Source organism: Hyperoodon ampullatus, assembly GCF_949752795.1.
Source record: "Hyperoodon ampullatus genome assembly, chromosome: 14".
Lineage (NCBI taxonomy): Eukaryota > Metazoa > Chordata > Mammalia > Artiodactyla > Ziphiidae > Hyperoodon > Hyperoodon ampullatus.
Genome location: NC_136927.1, coordinates 23,111,062 through 23,127,348, shown reverse-complemented (window position 1 = coordinate 23,127,348; position 16,287 = coordinate 23,111,062). Strand labels below are relative to the sequence as shown.

At 53.2% G+C, this 16,287-nt stretch overlaps 1 protein-coding gene across 1 annotated transcript; it reads left to right on the top strand.

Moving 5' to 3' along the window:
* Positions 1-1,575: 1,575 nt before the first annotated feature.
* Positions 1,576-16,282, top strand: IGFALS (insulin like growth factor binding protein acid labile subunit; the record flags this gene model as incomplete). The annotated part of the gene is given in 6 exon segments (XM_079718976.1): positions 1,576-1,692; positions 13,033-13,083; positions 13,085-13,123; positions 13,125-13,196; positions 13,198-13,213; positions 14,343-16,282. Coding segments are annotated over 6 exon segments (2,100 nt in total). The 3' UTR covers positions 16,148-16,282.
* Between the last annotated feature and the right edge of the window lie 5 nt (positions 16,283-16,287).

Sequence of the window (16,287 nt, the reverse complement as noted above, 5' to 3'; positions counted from 1 at the left end):
TCATTCTCTCATGTTTGATGACATCATCATGTCCTCGTGTCTGTGTTGATGTGCAGTGGAATTCCAGGGCCGGGGCAGGCCCGGAGCACCTACCTGGGCTAGGGTGATGCTGAAGAGCTGCCTCCAGTGTGGGGCTGGGTCTGGGGGCTCGGGCGGGGAGAGTACAGGCTGGGAGGCTGTGGCATGTGGTACCCGAGGAGCTCCAAGCTCTGCACACCCGTCCCTGTAAAGGCTGGCCAGTCCCAGGGACGTTCCCAGGAACCAGTGTGGGGCACTGTGCCTCGTGTGTGCAGAGGAGCTGATGGGAGGGACGCGGGGACATGTGTGTGTGGTGGGGATGCCCTGGGCGCCTATGTGGCGTCAGCACCACTGCTGGCACCGCACCACCCCTGCTTGGGGGTGGGCCTCTTGGGCCCCCGGCAAGGAGAGGCCCCGAGTCCTTCCTCCTGGCGGCAGTGTGCAGGGAGCCTGCTCTTGAGATTGCGATGTGGTGTCCCTGCTCTGTAGCTGTTCCTTCTGCTCTTGGTTGGCCATCCTGGGAATTGGCTCCTCTCCTGCAGTCTCAGGCTGGTCCTGGTTACCCCGCCTCACATCTCAGGCAGAGCTTGCGGGAGGTCCGAGCTGGGGGGATGGGGAGGGTGGGCCCAGAGGGTCACGGGGACATCCAGGGCCCCGAGGCACAAGGAGGACGGGATGAGACTGGGGAACAGGCAGGGGTAGGAAGGGCTGTGGGGAGCCCTCCCAACCAGCTCATTTCTGGATCTGGAGGTTCTCCATGTGGCCTTGGTCTGCGATGAGAACAGACCCAGGGTCTGCGAGGCTCTGCTCGCTGAGCTGGGTGCTCAAGTCTTTGGGTCTCACCTGCTGTGGTGATGCTCACTGAACACTTCCTGTCCAGCTGAGGCCTGCTGCTGCTGCTGTTGATGTCACCCCCCTGTACGCCTCATCCAGACGGGTCATGATGCAGCGTGGTTGTCGCCGCCCCCCTGGATTCCTCAGGTCCCTGTCCCGGCCAAGCACGGGCCCATGTCACTCCGCAGCTGCCTGTGTGGGCTTCTCCAAAGACGATGATGTTCTAGGTGGAGCCAAAGCTCCCTGTGAGCAGCAGCCCCACCCCCAGGGTGTCATGGAGTGGGGTTTGCACGGGTCCTCCTGGCGCTTTGTTTCATGGCGTTGTACCAGCGACTGGACATGCAGGTGCAGGCGTCTCAGGACGTGCTGAGGCCTCGGTCTGCGATGCCTGAGGGTCGCTGTGGACCTGTGGGTGCTGTGCCCATCCCCCCAGGTGGCTCGTGTTGTTGGCAGCCCCTCCCCAGGGACACTGAGCTCCTCGCTAGTTTCCACCAGCAGCATAGCGCCCGCACTAGGGGTGAGTGCTTCTCCTTGGAACCAGCTGCCAAAAGCCCCCTTTCCCACTGGTGTCCACCCCAGTCCTGCGTCCCTCATCTAAAGAAACGTAAAGAAAAATGTACCCCACCACCCTGCTTCCGAGGCCACAGGCTGTCCCTCCTTGTCCTCCAAGAGCCCAGAGCTCTCAACAGTGGGCATTTCGCTTTGCATGTTTTACCCTTGGTGATGGCGCTGCTGCCGGGCAATGGGGCGAGTTCTCAGGGCTATGTCTGGTGCCCTGTGTCGTGTGTCTGCGACACGGGCTCCGAAGCGCTCTCATCCAGGCTTCGGCTGCTGCGCTGGGCAAGTGGGATTTCATTCTCGGACAGCGTCTCCCACTGTGCTTGCAGACGCCTGCCGCACCCACTGTCAGACACCTTTGTTCTTGTGGATGGCACTTTGTGGAGGTTTCATGGGCGTTTACCTGGTTTGGGGGGAGGTTGACCGCTTTCCACACGCTTATTGGCCACTTGGATTTCCTCACCTGGGGGCTGCCTCTTTTCTTAGGTTTCTTCCCGGGTTTTCTACCAGGTTTTTGTTTCTTACTGATCAGTTAGAAGTCCTTTGTTTCATGTTGCATATTTTATGATTTCTTTGGTTCTGTGTGTTTGCAGTTTCCTCCTAGTTTGTTGTGGCTTCACACTCTAGTGTCTTGTTGAAGAAATTCTTAACGTAGTCAAACGTATATTTTTTCCTTCATGATAAATGCTTTCGTGTCCTGTGTAGTAACTCTCCCACCTCTGATGCCTTCCTATAATTTCATCCAGTAGTTTTTTGTTGTGCTTTTCACACTCACATTTGTGATTCTTGTGACCGAGCTGTTTATGCTGGTGTCTGGGAGATGGACACCTGATATCCCACCCCCTCTGCACTGCTAGCTCTGGTGAGCCAGCGTCCAGGGGTCCAGACCTGTTTCGTGGCTCTCCATCCCACTGGTATGTCTGTCTGTTCTGACGCTGGCCCCACATTCCCTGTTACAACAGCTTTAGGACCTTCAATTCCAGGAATGCCCCCCAGCCTCATCAGGAGAGTCTTGGCCCTTTACTCTACTCTTATGTATAAAGATTAGGATATTTATGTCTGGGATTTGGACTGGAATAATGTTGACTCGCTAGATTGGGAAGTGACTTTTCTGTGATGTGGGGAGTTTCCAATTATGAACACGCTGCTTATCTATCCATCCGCTTGGGTCTCTGATGCTGTGTGTGCTGTGTGTGCAGGGCAACTCTGCTGCCGACCACAGCATTAGCACAAGCACAGGGCAAGGGCACGGTCTCCCGTCAAGACTGCCCTCACCTCAGACTCCAGCCAGAAGCTTGGGGGTCCCCGGCCACCTGCACTTCTAACCAGCTGGCTACAAGTTCAGAGGTTCTCATGACCCCTCAGATTCAGTAATTCACTAGGTTGATTCAGAATTCAGGGAAGCGCAACACTTACGGTTTTACAGTTTTATTTTAAAGGATACAAACCGGGACCAGCCAAGTGAAGAGACCCACAGGGCGAGGTGGGGAGGGTCTGGACAGCCAAGCTGTGCCCTCACTCCGTGGAATGCAGGCTCCCCACCGTGCTGGCACATCAGGAAGCTCACTGAGCCTCAGTATCCAGTTGGGTTGGGGTGTAACTGTGTCATCCACAGCGTGAACTCCAGCGCCCCCCAGCCGTCCCACCCTCTGATCACAGGTGGGGCTCCCTGGTGACAGCTCTGAGTCACCACATTAGCATAAACTCAGGTGCTCACTATACTGTAAATGACAAAGTAAGTCCCCACCCCTCAGGACACTCCCAGGAGTTAGAGTCTCCCTCCCCAAACCAGGGACAAGACCAGACAAACTTTTCCATCAGGGTTTAAAACTTTCTCCCTAGAGGCTGGTTCTGTGGGGACTCTGGCCCCTCAGTAGTTTGTTTTTTGATGCTGTTGTAAATGGTGTTTTGCTTTAAATCACTCCAGGGGTCAGGAGCATATAGGAGTGCAGTCAGCCTTGTTCCTGGGGACCCTGCTACGCTTGCCCAGCCTGATGGTAACTGTTTCTTTTGTGGGCCTTTGTGGTACCATCGACAGGGCTTTTGTTTTTCATGTCTCCCCGAGGCAAGTGGGCCTTTATTCCTGACTTCATTGATTGGTTTAACAGATACCTGAATGCTGACGATGTGGCAGGTACCGAGATGCTCTGGGGATTCAGAGTGAACAGACAGAAATTCCTGCCCTTGTGGAGCTTCTGTCCTGGTAGAGGAGACAAGATGAGTGGAATACCAAGCAGGTTACACAGAAGTACTGTGGAGAAAATAAGGCAGAAAAAGGTACAGAGGGAGCCGAGGATGTCAGCCTTCTTCAGTAGAGTGGCTGGGGCCTTGCTAAGGTGACATGTGAGTGACAATGAGGGGATGGAGAGAGTGAGACATGCAGATATCTGGGTGAGAAAAGCAAGTGCAAAGGCCCTGGGGCAGGTCTGCAGAAGAGCAAGAGGCTGGCATGGCTGAGCCAGGCAAGGGGAGAGGAGTGGGAAGCCATGACGTGGTGGGTCAATGTACAGGACGTGCGAGGACCTCGGCGTCCACTCTGGGCTGTGCAGAGGTGGGGTCAGAGCTGAGCTTTACCAGGACTTCTCAGCGTGTCGTGGCAGGGCCCCTGGAGACAAGTCTGGGGCAGCAGCCCAGGGAGGGCCGGTGGAGGAGGGAGTGGTGGCAGGGTTCCCAGTGGGAGCTGAGGCGGAGGCAGAAGTATTTGGTCCCAGCTTGGATCTGAGCTGTGAGTGCTGAGTTAGGGAGACTCCACGTCCATTTCCCAGGATGGGGAGACTGTGAGGGGCTCACAGTCCTGAGCGGTTGGCTTTGGGCAGGTCAAGTTTAAAATGTCTCCAGCATGTGGGTGAGTCCAAAGCCAGGAGATGGCTCCATCACATGAGAGAGAGGTGGAGATGTCAGGGGTAGGGGGAGAGCTAGAGGGGGTGTATTGCCAGGAGGAAGCACCCTAGTCCCTGGAAGGCTGGCAGGCAGGCTGAGTAGCTGTTATCAAGCTGAGCAAGTCTTTCTAGCTTGCTGGTCATCCGAGTGGGAGCTGGGTCTTACCACATACTCTCCTTTGGTCGGCTGAATTATCCCAACAGTTTTCAGTGCCTAGTCATTTTATTCTTGGGCGAGATCCCATTTCATCAGAACTTCTGCAGCTGGCTTGCTCTCCTTGTACAGTCCCTGTCTGGTTTTGGAAATAAGGTGACATGGAACGTTTCCTCACTTCTTGGGGAGTTTGTAGAAGGTAATGCTAGTCTGAGCCTTGTGCTTTCTTTTGTGGGTATTTTAAAAACTAGTGATCCTGTTTTTTAATGGTTATAAGGGCTGTTACTTCTATCCTTCTTCAGCCGCTTTTGGTAAGTTCTTTCCTACATTTCAAGTCTGGTCTATAATGTCCTTTTTCTTGAGAATGTAAAGGTAAAAACTCCCCCAGAGCGTCTGTTTTGAAGCCCTACAATCTGGCCACTTAAACTTCCACGACTCCTCAGTTTCTTTCCGGGCACTAGTATAAACAGAGCCCAAGCATTTTCTTCACTAGTTCCTGATCCCTGACCCAGTGCCTGCCCGCTTCCCTCTGAGGATTTTTATTTTAAAGTATTTCCTGACTGCTCAGTTATACCTGTCTGGGTGGAGCCTCCGTCTCTCACCAAGCTACACCTCTGTGCATTTAGCCTGACTCTCTGGGAGGTGCCCCCAGGTGGTGGCCTTACTTTCCACAGCCAGCACACTAGGTCCTTGATGCTTTTCTGACAGCCACCCACCTGACCTGTGTGTCATGTGCTATCCCAATGTGATACATTTCTCTCCAGCTGTAACACTGCTTAGATTTTAGGAGTGACTGTATTTTACTAAATAGAACCTTTAAAACTTATTTAAATTGAGGTGACATTCACACAACATACAATTAAGTTTATAATTCAGTGGCTTTTTTTTTTTTTTAACTTTCTTGGCTGCACTGCACAACATACAGGATCTTAGTTCCCTGACCAGGGATCAAACCCGTGCCCCCTGCGTTAACCACTGGACCACCAGGGACAACAATTCAGTGGCATTTAGTACATTCACAATGTTGTGCAACCCCCACCTCTCTCTAATAATCTGAAACTTTTAAACTGTTAATCTATCAGTAAAACCGTAAAAGGAGAGGCTTCTCCTGGACCATCCACTTCTATGGACACTGGTTCTGAGTTGGGGCAGCAGAGAGGCCTGGAGAAGAATTGGATCTCAGTGGATCTGGGAGAGAGCCTGGCCCAGGTGCTGTGGATCCAGAGAGGAAGGCTGGTCCTGCAGCCATGTATGTCCCCAGGGTACACACACCTGTTCCACCGTGTCTCGGTCAGTCCTCAGCAGAGGTCAGGGTCACCTCTGCTCTGGGGCCCTCAGGCCCATCTGGGATTCCACTGAGGTAGTAGAACATCAGGTTCCTTCTCTTCCTTTCTTCTCCAGTCTTTCTCCTGCTTCGTAGCTCAAAGAGTTTTCTTATTCTTTGTCAGAATATTTTCTTAGGCCAGAATCTTGACTTCTTAAGGTTCCAATAATCTTTTCTTTCCTCTGATTTCTGTTCTAACAACCCTCTGTTGAAGGAATGAATACCTCATGTCTAGTTTGAATGGTCAGGGACCAAAGAATTTTAGAAATTCAAAAGAGAAAATAAGTAATTCAACAATAATGGAGGGATTCCCTGGTGGCACAGTGGTTAAGAATCTGCCTGCCAATGCAGGGGACATGGGTTTGAACCCTGTTCTGGGAAGATCCCACATGCTGTGGAGCGACTAACCCCGTGCACCACAACTACTGAGCCTGCGCTCTAGAGCCCATGAGCCACAACTACTGAGCCCACGTGCCACAACTACTGAAGCCCGCGTGCTTAGAGCCTATGCTGTGCAACAAGAGAAGCTACTGCGATGAGAAGCCTGTGCACTGCAATGAAGAGTAGCCCCCGCTCTCTGCAACTAGAGAAAGCCTGTGCGCAGCAGCGAGGACCCAATGCAGCCAAAAATAAATAATTAAAAAAAAAACTCTTAAAAAAATAATGGAGATTCTTTAATAGTCTAGTTGGTAACAGGACACTGTCACTCAACCTATTTATAGAACATTCCACCAGCATTTTCAGGTGCTCATGGAACATTCTCCAGGATAGACAATATCTTAGACCACAAATCACAATGAATTTTAAAAGACAGAATATATACTTGGTAATTTCAAACTCCAGTGGAATTAAATATCTACAACAAAATGAAGTCTGGAAAACCCCCAAATGTTTGGAAGTTAACACATCTAAGTAGTGTGTGGGTCAAAAAGAGTGGAAATCAAAACACAAAATTTGTGGGATGCAGCTAAAGCAGTGCTAGAGGGAAATGTATAGCTTTTAAACACCTGTATGAGAAAAGAAGAAAGGCCTCACAAAACCTAGGCTTCTACCTTAAAACACTAAAGAAGAGCAAACAAAACCCAAAGGAAGCAGAAGGAAAGAAATAGTAATGATTAGCAAGGAGATCAATGAAACAGAAAACAGAAAAACCACTGACCAACAAAGTAACACACAAATTACCAAAATGATGAATGAAAAAGGGTACATCATCACTACCAATCCTACAGAAATGAACAGGACTTACAAGGGCATACTAGGGAAACTATTTACCAACAAATTAGATTTTAAATGAAATGGACAAATTCCTTAAATTGATTTAACAAAAGTCTTAAGTCTTCATGCAAAGGAAAGCTCAGGTCCACATGGCTTCACTAGTGCATTCTATCAGTAACACTAATCACTCACAAACTCTTCCAGAAAATACATGTGGGGACACTTCCCAACTCATTCTATGAGGCTAATGTTATCCTGATACCAAACAAAATGAGAGATCAATGTCCCTCACGAATACAGATGTAAAATCTTTAAAACGTTAGCAACCCAAATACAGCAACATTATACACAACCAGGTGGGATTTATCACAGGAATGCAAGGTTGGTTAAACATCTAAAAATCAATTAACATAAACCACAGTCATAGAATAGAGGACAAAATCCACAAGATCATCTCAGTGGATGAAGGAAAACATTTGACAAAATCCCACACCTGTTCGTGATAAAAAGTCAACAAACTAGCAATAGAAGGGAGCCTCTTCGACCTGTTAAAGGACATCTGTAATTTCCAAATGCTGCTGTATCAAATCATTACAAACCTAGCTAGTTAAAACAACATAAATGGGGACTTACCTGGTTGTGCAGTGGTTAAGAATCCGCCTGCCAATGCAGGGGGACACGGGTTCGAGGCCTGGTCTGGGAGGATTCCACATGCCGTGGAGCAACTGAGCCCATGCGCCACAACTACTGAGCCTGTGCTCTGGACCCCGCCAGCCACAGCTACTGAGCCCGCGTGCCACAACTATTGAAGCCTGCACACCTAGAGCCTGGGCTCCACAATGGGAGAAGCCACCACAATGAGAAGCCCACGCACTGCAATGAAGAGTAGCCCCCGCTTGCCGCAACTAGAGAAAGACTGCCGCAGCAATGAAGACCCAACGCAACTAATCAATCAATAAATAAAAGAAAAAAACCACAAATGTATCATCTGACAGTTCTGGAGGTCAGCAGTCTGACATGAGTCTCACTGGACTAAAAGTGTCCACAGAGGTGGTTCCTTCTGCAGGTTCTAAGGGAGAATCTGTTTCCTTGCCCTTTCCTGCTGCTAGAGGCGCCTGCATTCTTGGCTCCTGACCTCCTTCCTCCATCTTCAAAGGTCAGCAGCTGTGGGTTGAGTCCTTCTCTCATTGCCTCACACCGACCTCTTCTGACACCCTCTGCCACTTTAGAGGACCCTTGTAATTACACTGGGGCCACCTGGAAAATCCACATTAATCTCACTATCTTAAGGTCAGCTGGTTAGCAACCTCAATTCCCCTTTGCCATGTAACCTGACACATTCATGATTCCAGGGATAAGGACATGGACATCTTTGGTTTGGGAGCATTATTCTGCCTGTGACAGCATCAATGAAAAACATAAGCCAGCATCATAATTCACAGTGGATGACTGAATGCTTCCCACTAAAATCAGGAACAAGGCAAGGATATCTGCGCTCTTGCCACTTCTCAACATTGTACTGATGTGCAATAAGGCATACACACACACACACAAGGCAGTATATGAATTGGAAAGGAGTAAAAATAAGTAAAAATGTCCTTATTCACAGATGGTGTGATCCTATATGTGGCTTATCCTAAGGAATCCAGAAACACACACATACCTGGAACTAGTAAGTTCAGTAAGGTCCTAGGATACAAGATTAACAAGAGAAATCTGTTGTATTTGCACATACTAATGAGTCTGAAAATGAAATTAAAACTCCATAATAGCATCAAAACTAACAAAATACTTAGAAATGATCAAAATTAGTGCAAGATTTATACACTGCAAACTAAGAGAAAGAAGATGTAAGTAAATGGAAAGATTCTATAATCCGATTAGAAGATCTTTGTGAGCTTGGGTTAGGCAAAGAGTTCTTAGACACCACACCAAAATCATGAGCCATGAGAGAAAAAAACTGATAAATTTTGAACTTAATTAAAATAAACTTTCATACTTCAAAAGACAACGTGAAAAAAAGGCGACAAACCACAAACAAAAATATCTGCAAATGTTAGCCTTGATAATCCATAATATATAAAGTCTCATATCCATAATATATAGTGTTGCAACTCGGTAAGGAGTCAACTCAGTTAAAAAATGAACGAAAGTCTTGAACAGACACTTCACCAAAGAAGATATAAGAATGCCAACAAACACATGAACAGGTGCCCAATATCAATTGGCAGAGAAACAGAAGAGCTAAAAAACAAAAGAAAACAAAACTGACCATACCAAATAGTAGTTGAGGATGTGGAATTGGAATTCGCGTAATTTGTAAAATGATACAATCATTTTGGAAAAGTTTTTTTAAAACTAGACATAAATACTATGTGAACCGGTAATTCCACTCCTAAGAATCTACCCAAGAGGAGTGAAAGCTACGTCCACACAAAAACTCATACACAAATGTTCATGGCAACATTATTCATAATAACCCCAATAGGAACAAACCAGATGCCTATCATCTGATGAATGAATAAACAAATGTGGCAAATCCACAAAACAGAATATTGTCCAGCCATAACAAGGAATAAAGTACTGATATACACTATGTAGATGAACCCTGAAAACATGCTCAGTGTAAAAGGTGAGATACAGAAGGCCACCGATTGTATGGGGATGTTCTAAAGCTGGACTGTGCGTGTGGCTGCACAGCTGTACACATTTACTAAGAATCACTGAATTTTATAGTGACGGTGAACTTTATGGTGTGAGAATTGTTCATCAATCAAGCTGTTTTAGAAACAATCGTTGGGTAAATGCACCACAATTAATACTTTATTACATTATCCCAACATACTTCTAGAAAAATATTTCAGCTTAGACGAAATGAAAGAGGAAAAAAGGTAACACTTAAAATAGTATCAAAAGTAACAACCAGGGCTTCCCTGGTGGCGCAGTGGTTGAGAATCTGCTAATGCAGGGAACACGGGTTTGAGCCCTGGTCTGGGAGGACCCCACATGCCGTGGAGCAACTAGGCCCGTGAGCCACAACTACTGAGCCTGCGCGTCTGGAGCCTGTGCTCCGCAACGAGAGGCCGCGATAGTGAGAGGCCTGCGCACCGCAATGAACAGTGGCCCCCGCTTGCCACAACTAGAGAAAGCCCTCGCACAGAAACGAAGACCCAACATAGCAAAAATAAATAAATAAACTCCTACCCCCAACATCTTAAAAAAAAAAAAAAAAAGTACCATTTACGGGAAAAAAAAAATCTAAAATATATATGCAAGATCGTAACATGGAAATTTACAAAAACACCACTGAAAGAAACTGAAGACGACCTAATTATGCCATGTCCACGGGTTGGAAGACTCAAACTGCAACACAAGTCAAACCTGGACAGGCTGCTCCTACTGTAGACAAGGAAACACATGCACCACGAAGAGCCTCTGCTCTTCGGAGGAGGGAAGGAAAGCCATTGCACTAAACGTGGGGAGGCGATCATAACCCACCAAAAAGAATGAAACTTGAGCATCACCTCACTCTTAGGAAGTGAAAGGGTGGCCCAAAGACGTCACAGAGAAAGGTAGGGCAGTGATGCATTCACAGTATTTTAAGAGAATACACTCAAGTCCATGTGCCGAACAGGACCTGAATCATGATACATACATCGGCCTAGATAAACTTTTTTTGCAGTTTTTCCATTTAAGGAACACCTTATGAGACCACGTTAAAATTAAGAACTCTCACCAGAATTACAATGAAGAGGATGGACAGGCAAACCACGGTGCAGAAGACAACATTGGCCACACATACCTAACAAGGGGCTTGCATCCAGAATACTGTTATAAAAAAAACATAAGTCACACTGACAGCAAGAGACTTAAACATGTACTTTACAGAAAAGGACAATCCACTGGCCAATGAGCCTCCCTCTGAAGAGCTGCCATCATTGGTGATTGAAGAAACACAGGACAATGAAAGCCACTGTCCCCCCACCTTCAGGGCTGAGTAGACAGGGTGGGGGGTGGTGTTGAGGGCACCCCTATTGGCCCCAGGAAGGTGTGACTACCCAGGAAGGGGTTGGCCTTACCTGCAAGGATGACACAGGCTGGTCCCAGTGGGTGCACTCAGGACCACAGGAACGCACAAGGGCCCCACAGGGTCGCAGCACCACAACAGGAAGGAGGGAAGGGATGCTATGACTTGGCACACGAGTGGCCGGGCCTGGGGCTTCTGTACAACATCATTTCCACAAAGACCAGAAACCAGACTTCTCGGGGGGACCCTCAGGGGGTGAACTGGAAAGAGAGGCCAGGGCAGTAGCCAGCCTGGGTCAGGACTGGCCGCTTTGGGGGAGCAGGGACAGAGCTGGCCCCGGGCGGCCAGGATAGAGGTCTTCTCTGAACTCAGCAGGCTGAACACCAGTGTTACCGCAGGACTCCAGAAAGGTTTACAAATACCTAACCTGCCTGCCGCAGTCCCGATAAGGGTTCTCCGCCACACAAGCTCGACTGGGGATTTACAGGAAGTTTCCAGCCCCAACCCTCCAAGTGTGAGGAGACAGGAATGCTAACCCTCCTTCCAGTCCACGTGAGCCTGGCCGGCATGCGGGGAGCTTCCCAGTGAAGAGGCCCCATGGCCCCGGACTCCTGCTGAGTCCGCACTTTCTACTGTGTAAATGTATGTTTACCGTGTAAATTTCTGGGTGTGGACTTTCTCCCTGCAGATCTATAATTTCTCAGAAGAGAAGCTGAGAAACGACCTGGAAAAAAATCAAAGCTCAATAAAGGGAGGAAGACAAAGCCGCCCCTCGGCACTGCTGCGGGATGAGCTGGGGAGGGGGCACCACGAGGCTGGGGGCGGGCCTGGCCTCCAGCCTCTCCTGGGCCCCGACAGCTCCTGCCTACCTCACTTCTTTTCTCCTCACCATGTACCTTTCAGGAGGCAGACCTGACTTCCTCTTCTGTCTCAGGAAGAGGTTCAAGAGTCTCCTAAACCTCAACAAGCCTTACCCTCCCCAGACTCAGTTTTGCCTTTTTCAATGCCTTCTGGCCCCTTCCGAGCACAGCCCCCCCGCCCCAGGCAGAGCAGAGGGACTGGTGGGCAGGCACAGTTGGCAGCCAGAGGAAGGGTCCTCAGTAAAGGAGGGAGGGGTGGCTGGAGGGCAGCACTGCGCCTGGCAGCCTGGGAGAGATGTGGTCAGATCTGGAAGAGCAGAGCCCAGGGCTCCCCAGGTGGAGGGGAGGATGGCGCCCCGAATCAAGCGGCCACACCCCTTCTTACCATGTCTGACCTGTGGCTGACCTCAGGCGGGCACTGGGTACCTGTCCCAGGGCCTGTGCAGTGCAGGGTGGCCGTGGCCCCAAAGGAGCCCTGGAGGGCAGGATGGGGCCCACTGCTGGTGGGGGCTGGTCTCACAGCCACAAGACCTCGCCCCTGAGGCCAGCCGTCCCCCACTCTCTTCCTGGGAGGACATTGTTGGGGAAAGCAAACACAAAGTGGCCGGGGCCCTGCCAAGCATTCCTAGAAGAGGCTAGGGGGAGGGGCAGTGGCCAGACAGCAGCTGACCCTGAGGTCACGGGAGAAGCCAAGGCTGGGCCAGGCCCCTGGGAGCTTCAACAAGGACCCCACCCAGGCAGTTAGGAAATGGGGAGGAGGGGGGAGTGGTCAGCATGCCGGGGGTAGATGGGCAGGCCCATTTGGAGACGTGTGGTTCCCGCTTAACTCCCACATGGCCATCTGCTGGGAGGGAAGACCCTAGGAGCCCCCTGAGGGGCCCCTACCCACAGGCAGGGGGGCCGGCTGAGCACCAGCCCCTCACAGGCTGCTCCAAGGGAGACCCCCGCCCAGCACTGCCTGCAGCCCCAGCTCTGCTCCGCCCAGCCCTGCAGGGGGATGGAAAGATGGGGGGGGGTTGGGAAGATGGGGGGATGGGCCCCCGTTGTCCCTTAGAGATGCACCCCGGGCCACCTTGCACCCTGAAGATGCGTCAGGGCAGATGCAGCCCCCAGCCTGTCCCCTGTGCCATCCGCACCCTGGGCCCCAGTGTTGATGCTGGCAGCCCGGCAGGAGGGGGTTAAGGGAGCTGGGGCCAGCAGGCTGGGCTGGCCGGTGACAAGGGTGCTGGCTGTCCCAGAGGCAGTGGGGAAATCCAGAGGGCAGGAGCAGCCGGCCCCAACAGACGCGCCCCGCTCCCTGCCCGCCTGCGGACTGCTCTGCACGAGGGATGGCCCTGAGGAGAGGTGAGGCCCCCACGTGCCCCAGCCACTCACTTCGAGGGGGGGGACTGTGTGCCCCCAAGCCCACTAGGGTAGGGGCTGCACCCAGGGAGGGCTCAGCTCTAGGGGGGCTGGGGCTCTGGGAGCCCATGGGGGAAATGTGGCCACTCGGGGTGGTGGGGTGCCTGGCCCTGGAGAATCGCTGTTGCCTCCTGCCCCCTCCTCTCCTACCCGAGGGCCCAGGCTGGCAGCGCAGGGGAGGAAGGGCGCCCACACTGCCACCCCAGGGGCCCTGCCTTAGACCCTCCACTGGGCCAGGGCATGCTGCCCTCCCAGCTGCTCGGAGGCCAGGCCATTGCCACCCTGTCCCCTCTCGGAGCCTAGCCCAATCCAGCTGGTGTGTCCACCCTGGGACCCGGAACTCTCAGAGACCAGAGAGAGGCCTGATGTGGTGGGCAGCCCAGTGCCCAGTGGAACTTATGGGGGATTGTTGCTGTGGAGCCTGGCATCCTTTGTCCTGTGCCACAACCCAACCTCTGGTGGGTCAGTGGCCTGGGGTTCCCATCTGCCCTTGAGGCCTGCACCCTCTTCCTCTCGCCACACCAGCACTGGGCCAAGTCCCTGGGTGCGTGCCGGACACACCACGGAGGTGAGTACCCCCCAGTCGGGGGTCTAGCTGGTGCAGCGGACATCCAGCTCACTATCCAATCAGGGCAGCAAGCGCATACCCACCCGAGCCTGCTCCAGAACGTTCTCTCACACTTTCCTCCAGGCCTGCCTGGCAGCTTAGCCTGGCTTGAGTGTCCACCTTGGGGACGCAGATGAACACACGGCCTAGTGGCCAGGTCCCCAGCCTTCAGTTTTCTCTGGAACAGGCACTGCCACCCCGTTGTTCCTGTGGGGTGGAAAGGGCAGTTGGTTTTGAACCAGAGAACATCCCAGTCGTCCTGCCTGGTCTCCGCTTCCCATTTAAGTGAGGGACCCAGATCTCAGCCCATACCTTCTCTGGTCCGGTCAGCAGTGCCTTCTCTAAATGGTTGCGTGCTGTGGTCCAGGTGTGTGGCTGAGGCCTGGAAGGTTCCATGTCTTGCTTGCCCTGGGCTCACATTCTGGGCCGCCTCAGTGCTGCCTCCCCAAGCCCCTCTCCCCACAGGAGGCCCGGCCCTGGTGGTGCTGCTGGTCTCCTGGGCAGTGCTGGGCTCCCACAGCCTGGAGGGAGTGGAGTCCGCAGCACTGGCAGACCCTGAGGGCCCCCAGTGCCCAGCCGTCTGCTCCTGCGGCCACGACGACTACACGGATGAGCTCAGCGTCTTCTGCAGCTCTCGGAACCTCACGCGGCTGCCCAACGGCATCCCGGATGGCACCAGAGCCCTGTGGCTGGATGGAAACAACTTCTCCTTCATTCCCGCGGCCACCTTCCGGAACCTCTCCAGCCTGGGCTTCCTCAACCTGCAGGGCAGCGGGCTGGCCAGCCTGGAGCCACAGGCGCTGCTGGGCCTGCAGAACCTGTACCACCTGCACCTGGAGCGGAACCAGCTGCGCAGCCTGGCAGCCCGCACCTTCCTACACACGCCGGACCTGGCCTCGCTCGGCCTCAACAACAACCTGCTCAGCCGGGTAGACGAGGGCCTCTTTAGGGGCCTTGCCCACCTCTGGGACCTCAACCTGGGCTGGAACAGCCTGGCCGTGCTACCGGACACTGCGTTCCAGGACCTGGCCAGCCTACGCGAGCTGGTGCTGGCAGGCAACAAGCTGGCCTACCTGCAGCCCGCGCTCTTCTGCGGCCTCAGCGAGCTCCGCGAGCTGGACCTGAGCAGGAATGCCCTGCGGAGCGTCAAAGCCAATGTCTTCGTCAAGTTGCCCAAGCTCCAGAAGCTCTACCTGGACCACAACCTCATCACCGCCGTGGCCCCAGGTGCCTTCCTGGGCATGAAGGCGCTGCGCTGGCTGGACCTGTCACACAACCGTGTGGGTGGCCTCCTGGAGGACACCTTCCCGGGGCTGCTGGGCCTGCACGTTCTGCGCCTCTCACACAATGCCATTGCCGGCCTACGGCCCCGGACCTTCAAGGACCTGCACTTCCTGGAGGAGCTGCAGCTTGGCTACAACCGTATCCGGCAGCTGCCGGAGGAGGCCTTCAAGGGCCTGGACCAGCTGGAGGTGCTGGCGCTCAACAACAACCAGCTCCAGGAGCTCAAGGCGGGCGTCTTCCTGGGCCTCTACAACCTGGCCGTCATGAACCTCTCTGGCAACTGTCTGAGGAACCTTCCAGAGCAGGCGTTCCAGGGCCTGGGCAAGCTGCACAGCCTACACCTAGAGGGCAGCTGCCTGGGCTGCCTTGGCCCGCACACCTTCACCGGCCTCTCGGGGCTGCGCCGGCTCTTCCTCAAGGACAACGGCATTGCAGCCATCGATGAGCAGAGCCTGGGGGGGCTGGCCGAGCTGCTGGAGCTGGACCTCACCTCCAACCAGCTCACGCACCTGCCTGGCCAGCTCTTCCAGGGCCTCAGCCACCTGGAGTACCTCCTCCTCTCCCGCAACCGGCTGTCTGCGCTATCGGTGGATGCCCTGGGGCCCCTGCAGCGCGTCTTCTGGCTGGACGTGTCGCACAACCGCCTGGAGGCGCTGCCTGAGACTGTGCTCGCGCCACTGGGGCGGCTGCGCTACCTCAGCCTCCGGAACAACTCGCTGCGGACCTTCGTGCCGCAGCCCCCCGGCCTGGAGCGCCTGTGGCTTGAGGGCAACCCCTGGGACTGCGGCTGCCCCCTCAAGGCCCTGAGGGCCTTCACCCTGCAGCACCCGGGCGTCGTGCCCCGCTTCGTCCAGGCCATGGCGGAGGGAGACGACGACCACCAGCCGCCCGCATACGCCTACAACAACATCACCTGCGCCAGCCCCCCCAGCATCTCGGGCCTTGACCTGCGCGATGTCGGCGAGGCCCACTTTGCCCACTGCTGACCCGAGGCCGCCCTGCGGTCTGGACGGGCCCTCACCACCCCAGGGGACGTGGACTTGGGACCTGTGGGCCCCAGCCTGGTCCCTGAGGGCCTGACCGGGAGGGTCGGGGACACAGCCTCCCCAACTATCATCAATTAAAA